Genomic DNA, 8633 nt, shown 5'->3' with positions numbered 1-8633 from the left:
TATATACAGTGTGTATGTATTATCTACATGCTGTCAAATAAACGAACCAAACGCCTTGGCGCAACGTTAGGGGCATCGCCTCTGTGCGCTGACGTCCGAGGTTCGATTCCCGCGAGGGAGTGCAGTGGAGTGTGTACACCTGATGAGCCCAGAATGAGGGCGAAACACGTGTCGTGTACTCTTTGCATTTATTTTGACAGTAAACTATTTCAACCATATATATATATATATATATATATATATATATATATATATATAAAATATAAACTGAAAGAGAAACTGGCTTGTTCGTATACAGAGTGTGTGGTCGTGAACAGATGGTAAAGTTTGGCGAACTTTTTGGTCGTAACCCGATTTGTACGTGTACGGAGACGTTCGTGAACCGAGGTTCCACTGTACTTTGTAAAGCTCAGAAAAACCTTTGCACAATCTTGACAAGTTTACAAAGTATGTTGCTTGTCTAATTTCAACATTTAACCATATTTTCTCATTTAATACAGACTAAAATTAAGTGGTGCCTGTGTGGAGGGAAAAGCACTCTACTTTTTTAATAGACTGGCACAACGTTTAAAAAAAAATGAATTATGCAAGTCTTAACAGATGCAATGAAATGTTGCTTGTTAAACGTTTCAGAAAATGTACTTATAATTTGTCCTCTAACAGATGTTTGACTGTTTTGACATAACAACTTGTATTTCATGTTTATGGAGTTAATCGGAGTGAAACTAGGGATTAGCAATAAAGTGTGATACAGAAATGCATACATAAATAGTGGTATATATTTAACTGGCTTAATGTATTGCACTCATCTCTCCCTCTCTCTCTCTCAGGCAGTTTGGGCCTTGGGGAACATAGCAGGAGACAGTGCAATGTGCAGAGACTATGTTCTTGGCTGTAACATACTTCCACCGCTCCTGTTGTGAGTAAACCTTTTGAAGCATATTCATCCATTTAAAGAAAATGTGTGCATATTCTTTGTTGCTGTATTCAAATCTCCCTTTCTCCTAGCCCATTTCCATAACATTTCTCAGGAAAGGTCATTCTTACTGTAAGCATCACAGATGTGCATGCCACAGTTGTTCATCCTATACTTTTTCACAAAATAATGCATATTTGATCGTATTGAGGTTGTGTGCTTAAAACTCTGATATCTCAGCCTGAGAGCAAAGTGGTATATTTACCACATCAACATGCAATTATGCAAAATATGTCAAATTTACTGTTAGTAAATCATCTGTAAGAGAGAAGGGCAATGACACATTCAAGTCTTTGTCTAGAGTTGTGATTTTAACTAACGAGTACTGAAGTGTGAGAACTAAATGTAATTTGAAGTAAGGAAGCTACTCTCAGTCTGAACTTGTTAAGGTAGCTGTTATGCAATGTTCAAGATTAATACAACTTAACGATGATATAAATAAATTAAAAAGGTTCTGTGTGTTTTGTAGTGAGACAGACAACTAAGTTATTATTAAGCTGAAAACTCTGGATGTTAGTGGTTGCAAAGCTTTAATGCAACTTACCTTTTACTTTATAGAACTTCAGCTAAGAGTTTAAATTATGTTAATGACTAATTTTCATTTAAGTTGTAACAATCAAACCCCACTAAAGTTTCTGGTTTTGGATTTATGTGTCAATATAGCTACTGTTATCAGTCTTCTACGATGTTTATTAATTCCTTAAAATCATTTATGTAAGTCCACATGGTTAAAATCAAAGTTAAAAATGTCTCGTTTTGTTATGGTATAGTATAGCTGCATTCATTAACTGTTCAGTCTATTCAGAGCTGTTAAATGTACTCTTTCTTATTCTTTTTTCTGATTTTAATGCCAGCCTTTGAGAAGTTTGTTTATTTGGGATGTCCTCTGCTTTCATAAAAGAATATTAACCTCTTTCATTTGTTAGATTGATAATTGCAATATGTGACACACAGAAAATGTCATTTTTAAAAAGTATGCATTGCAATGAGATTAATGCATACTAAACAACTGTAGTTTGTCTTGGTTGAATGTCACTGTTCACTTGAGGTAAACTCTTCCCTGAAAACATTAATTAAAATTTTGTCTTATTTGTTATGAATAATCACACATTTTAACAACCGTGGTACAGAGCAAATCATTCCTCCTGATCAGGAACTCTGACAAAGAAGGACTTTGTTTAGATACAGCATATAGCCTCTTTAGTGACACTTTGGCTGGGTTTTTTTTAAGGCGATTATCAGTCAACTGTTTCATGGTACTCAATTGGCTGATTTTTATGCCTATATTAAAATGTATTTTTAGAATTAAACTATAGACCACAGGTTATAAGTGTTTTTTTTTTTTTTATTTATTAACATGAAATTTTGTAGGCTTATTGTTCAATGACTATAAAGTTCTAAAATATAATTTCCTTAAAATATATATTTGAACTAATAAAATATGTACACAAATATTTATCCATAATATGTATGGCATAAAAGGAAATAAAATGCTTCTCATAATTACAAACTGTCATATTGTTTAGTTTTTTTCTGTTATGTACCTGTCTGAAACAAGGCTGTCATAATTGCTCTAACAACAAAAAAAATAGGTAAATATATGCACTTTACGCAACTGTTGTTACATTTTCAGGACGACAGGAGCTTCCACCTGCAGCTAAAGTCAATCGCATACTGAAGTAGCATTACACATACTTTGTCAGCATGCCTGTGTCGATCAAACACAGGACGCTGTGCAGTCTAGTTGTGACTTTACGCTGTAGGAAGATAAGTAAATAAATCTAGGTAAATAACATTCGATGTAGCTTTTATATAAGTAACATATACATGTTTTTCATACAAAGATCATCACAAAACATAATCACAAATAGAATTTAGCACAATACCTTGGTGAGCTCTGTAAGCCCTGCTGTTTCGTTGAAGGACACGTGTGGGGCAGACTGACTGGCAGGATGACACCCGACATCTTGCTGCATCCAAACGGGGCCATCTTTTGCCTTTACGCCTGGTGCAGCTGTGTTGTTCTTATGTGTGAGTGGATGTTTATTGTGGGGAGGGCTTCTGTTCTCTTTCTCTGATGTAGAGCCCTTATCCTCATCTTTATTCACCTCTGTTATAGCACATCTTTATTTGACAGCAGCAGTGTCAGATTGGGGGGACCCTGAATGTGACTGAGAAAATAAAACTGGAAAAAAAAGTGAACCTTTACAAGTACCATACATATACACTGGCTGGTACAGTCTCAAATCAAATGTATGCTTTTATTGTATAATAGTAACAACTAGGGGGCGGAGCCTCCTGCTCGCTTCGCTCGCCAACACCTGGTCTTGGGTAACCCGAAATAGATTTGAAAGAGATTATAGTCGGCGCCTGCGCCTTTCGTACTTTCCCGCGCCTTCCGTACTATCTTTGTGGACCTGTGGGGCCTCCATAGCCTCTTCCGTTTGACTCTGTGGTGCAGCGCAGAATCCTCTTTTTTGTGTCGTTAGTCGTCAGCTATGGGCGCGTTGTTGCTTCATTTCTCATTCACATTAGGTGAGCTCTTTCATTTTTGGGCCGTGACTCCTTCGTTCGCGGTGGATAAGACTTCGCTTGCGGTTTATGAGACGCGTGCTGTAGGCGCCTGCGCAGTATGTCTCATGGTCCCATCGCCGTGTACCTGCGTCCATATCCGGTTTATTCTCGGTTAGTAATATGGATAAGAACAGCTCACTACTCAAAATTGTAATTCTTGGAAGCTGCTGGGCTCGAACCTGTGACCTCTTGATTATGAGTCAGCAGTTCTTACCGTTACACTACCCACGTATCATACCCTAACCCGATTCTTTTTTTTTCTTCTGTTATATTTATAATAAAAGCTCACTTGTTTTGTTAATATTTGTACCTTTTGTGAAAAGTGTTTGTTTGATATTTGGACTTCAGTCTTCACACATTATACACTTCATGTCACAATTTTGTCATTAGTACGATAACATGAAAAAAGTTTGTTTTAGGTACGTATTCAACATTTCTTGCATTTCTCACGTTTCCTGTCATTCTACATTTACATAGACATGGAACTCACATGAAATGCAGGTGTTCCAAATAACAATATATTATTTACCCTGTGCATCTCCAGGCACCTCACACCCAGATAAACAAGACTTGGGCTGGGAGAACTTTTTGCCCAAGTTGTGGTGCCGGGGGGGGGGTTATTGGGGGTATCTGTTTGATGGGATAGCTGGCTGCTTGTGCTGCTCGACACATTTACAAAACCAAAAGACTAATGGAGAGGTGCGAAGGAATTTTGTAGGCTTTAGGGATTCTAGTGTTAATTAATATAGCCAATTAAATGCCAGTGTAAATATACATGCATTTATACATTTTAATCATTTTAAATCATTAATTGCACTGCATCTTTTACTATACTAGGGGGCTTCGCCCCCTGCTCGCTTCGCTCGCCAACCCCCGTATTTGGTTTTCCGGATACACACTTTTAAGATTTTTTTTTCTTTGAATTGTTGCTATTTCATTAGTTTCACTTTTATTTCAGAACTTCTGTAAAAACAATATTTGTAATCTTGCGAGTCCCAATATGCTGAATCTTTTTAATGAGGTCAGGATAGGTTTCTCTGTTTGGAATTTCAGCACAGACAAAACAATCTACATCATCAGCAGTTAATAATTGTAAAGTCGTGCTATTTTCCTCTCACAGTTCCAAAAGTACATGGGGTTACCAAGGTGATACCCCAGCTTTTGTCTAGGTTTTTGTACAAGGGCTAGTCAGAACGTTTCTGACTCCTGAGGTAAATTTAGGTTTTTAAATAAGCAGACAAGATAAATATATATACATTAACAAAGTAACCAATAAATGCATGTGCGGTAAACTCCGTTTTTGAAATTCTCAAGATTCTTTATTTGTCACATGCATAGTTATACAGGACAACACGCAGTGAAATGCATCCTGATCCGCTTATCAAAAACTGTGCAAAGTTAGAAGAATATCAGTTAGATTAACAAAAAGTCATAGATTGAAAGATAACAGTATAGTAGAACATAATAAATAAGTAAAGTTATGTGAATGAAGTAGAATTAAGTGTTAAGGTGCAATAGTGTAGCAATTATTGTGCAAAACCAAAGTTAGACTGGTGCATAGTTAAATGAGGCAGCTTGTTTGTTTGCGCTACTGTGATCTTTACTTTTTTTATATTTTCTAATTTTCCTACTTTAATATCCTTTAACTTTCTCCACATGTGTATAGCGCTGTTTTTTTTTGTTTGTTTGTTTTTTTTTTTGAGCCTTTCTAATTTCCCTGGTTTCATAGTCTGTAACCTGCTCTGCATGTGTTTAGCGCCAAAGTTTGTAAACATTTTTATGAAGTTCTACTTTCTTTTACTCACTATCATTTAATTCTGCACAGGAAATGCACAGGGAGAGACTGAACACGTACAAACCGAAAGGGAAACTGGCTTGTTCATATACCTAGTGTGTGGTCGTGAACAGACGCAAAAGTTTGGCAAACTTTTGGTCGTAACCCGATTTGTACGTGAACCGAGGTTCCACTGTATTGCCTGCTGAATTAATTTTAAGGGAACTGTGTAAAGAGAAATATGGATGGGACAACGAAGTGGAAGATAATTTTGTCCACCAATGAAAGAAGTGGATGGACAATACTTGTGGATTACAATGTGAGCAGGTGCATTAAACTGACTGGGTTTGGTCACATAATGCCTGCACAAATGCATCATTTTGGAAATGCTTCTGAATATGGATATGGCACTGCTTCTTACCTTCTCCTAACTAATAAAGAACATAAGGCAAGAGTGTCACCACTGGAACTTGTCACTATACCAAGGTTAGAATTAACAGTAGCCTTGGTAGCAGTCAAAGCAGATAAGAAGGTAAAACATAAACTGCAAATTCCCCTACAAGAGTCAACCTTTTGGACTGACAGCACCACTGTATTAAGGTGCATTGCAAATGAAAGTGCTTGCTACAAAATCTTTTCTTGCCAACTGAATTACAGTGTTAAGGGAACACTCGCAGCCCTCACAATGGAGGTATGTCACATCTGCTCTAAATCCAGCAGACCAGGCATCAAGAAGATCAATCATAGAAGGGTTCGTCAAAAGTAAAAAAGTAAAATGTGTACTCAAATCTCAAACTTTCTGTTAAAGCCAGAACGTGAATGGCCAGAAAGACCTGATGGGACCTGCTTATTAATGATGATCCAGAAATCAAAGGCTTTGTAGTGAACTCAAGTGTGGAAAAGAAAACTGAAAAAGTAAAAGAAATTATAGACTACTGGCTAAGTTTGAAGAAAGCAGTAGCATGGTTTCTTAAATTCAAATAAGTTCTACTGTATCTGAAAGACAAAAGAAAAGCATTCCAATATATGGTAAGCCAATCTGAACCCGGTCCAGAAAGTCAAACACTTATCACAGAGCATATAAAGAAATATAAATCAACAATGAAGTTAAAGACACTTTCTTTAGAAGACTTGTCTAAAGCAGAAAAGGAGCTTATTTGCCTCAAGTCAATTACAAGATTATCCAGAAGAAAGTAAAGTCTTACACAAAAATCACCATGTAAACCAAAGTAACCAAGTTTACAATCTTGATCCGGTCCTACAAAGTGGAATACTAAAAGTTGAAGGCAGACTCATCAAAGTTGATATACCAGAAGAGGCTAAACACCCCACAATTCATTATAAGAATTTACATGTTGCCGGCCTTATTCTGCAATATATCCAAAAAGAAAATGGACATTGTGGATGTAGCTATAAGCTAGCACAGCTGCGTCAGAAATTTTGGATCCCTCAAGCCAATTTAGCTATCAGAAAAAATATTTCAAAATGTACAAAATGCAGAAGATACAATGTCAAGACAGCTAAGCAAACAATGGTAGATTTACCAGACTCCCTGACCAGCCACCCTTTACCAACGTTTGAGTCGATTACTTCTGACCTTTTCAAGTAAAAAGATGATGAAGCTTAGTCAAAAGAGGTATTGAGTAATTTTCAGTTGGCAAACGAGCTGTAAATATAGAAATTGTACACCGCTTGTACACTGATTCTTGTATCAATGCCATACATCGATTTATTTGCAGAAGAGGACAAGTTATAATCATGTGCTCAGATAATGGAACAAACTGTATTGGAGCAAAAAGAGAGCTATGAGAAGCAGTTAAAAATCTTGACCAAGAAAAAATTTGCGATGCCATGGAGAAATCAAATTGATTTTCAATTCACCATTAGCCTCCTATCAAGTCAATTGGTAGGAAAGACAAATTAGAATCATAAGAAAAGTCCTAAACTCAGTACTTAACCAACAGACGCTAAATAATGAAAGTCTTGATACAGTAATTTGTGAGGCTGAATCCATCATTAACAGACCCCTTGCAAAGTTATCAGTTGATCTAAATAAGTTGGAGGCTCTGACACCCATTCACTTGTTATTACTCAAGAGTCAACCAGTATACCCCCAGGATTTTCTTCTAAAAATGACCAGTATGCCTGAAGATGTAAACAAGTACCTTGCTAATGTGTTTTGGAAAAGATGAACTAAGGAGTATTTAGCAGTACTTCAAGTATGTCAAAAATGGCTTTCACCAAGAAGAAACTTTGAACCAGGTGACATTGTTCTCAATGTAGATGAAACTGCACCTCGTAACTCGAGTCATCAAGGTGCCAAAGGGGCAGTCAGAAGAGCTTTGTGTGCAGACCAAAACCAGCACACTGGACAGACCCATAAACAAGCTGGTCATGCTCCAATAAACAGCAATTAATTGAAATGATTAATCTTAAATTTTGCATTCTTAAATTGTTTTTGCTTTTACATTTAAGTTTAGATTTGTTTTCATACAAATATTTTTGAATAGTTAAGGCTTTTACTAAGTAATGTCGTAGTAATTGATTTTGCCCTTAGCATAAACAATTAGTGGCTGGATGTGTAAAAGATATTTCTTAGTTATTTAGATTGTTATGTTTATAGAAGTATTTTATTAGTTATGTTAAATGTTTACCTATATATTAGTGCATAGTATGTGGGAGGTCCTATTATGACCCCCCCCCCCCCCCCCAAGCTGAATTGAAATGGAATAGTCTTAAATATTTGTTTTCTCTCTGACTACAGATAATTTGCAGTTAGTGACCTGCCTTACTATACGTAAGGCATGGAGGGCACAGTTTCAAACCGTACCCAGGTGTATGTAACATGATGTGCACTATTGAAAGTGCAGCACTGTGCGTATAGAACATACTGAATGTATTAAATAAAGCATAGAGAAATAACTCATCTTTAAGTACAGAAAACAACTTAAGTTTAAAAAGAAAAAGATAAGTTTAATGAAGAAACTTTTCTTTCCTTTTTTTCTTTCCTCTTATTCTGCGTGTGTAACAACTTTTTTCTCTATTCTTATGTGAACTGTTTGCATTGAATTCACAGTAAACCTTTTTTTTTAAAACAAACCTTTTTGGAAATAATAAAGCCATGAATAAAGAATGGTACCAAAACTTATCCCAACCATCCAAGAACAGTTTAGTGACTAACAATGCCTTTCCCAGCATGATGGAGCACTGTGCCATAAGGCAAAAGTGATAACTAAGTAGCTTTGGGAACAAAACATCAAAATGTTGGGTCCATGGCCAGGAATCTCCCCAGCCCCTAATCCAATTGAA

General features: G+C 36.4%; 1 protein-coding gene across 1 annotated transcript in view; it reads left to right on the top strand.

Annotated features, from left to right (window-relative positions):
- The first annotated feature begins 832 nt into the window (after positions 1-832).
- Positions 833-8633, top strand: part of LOC114665376 (importin subunit alpha-7) — a 124056-nt gene continuing 116255 nt past the window's right edge. The window contains exon 1 of the mRNA XM_028819910.2: positions 833-919. Within this exon, the coding sequence (XP_028675743.1) occupies positions 870-919 (50 nt within the window). The 5' untranslated portion in view covers positions 833-869. The remainder of the gene's footprint in view (positions 920-8633) is intronic.

Source organism: Erpetoichthys calabaricus, chromosome 14 (genome assembly GCF_900747795.2).
Source record: "Erpetoichthys calabaricus chromosome 14, fErpCal1.3, whole genome shotgun sequence".
Classification (NCBI taxonomy): Eukaryota; Metazoa; Chordata; class Cladistia; order Polypteriformes; family Polypteridae; genus Erpetoichthys; species Erpetoichthys calabaricus.
Note: the sequence above shows the minus strand (reverse complement) of the source record. Positions and strands in the feature narration are given on the sequence as shown.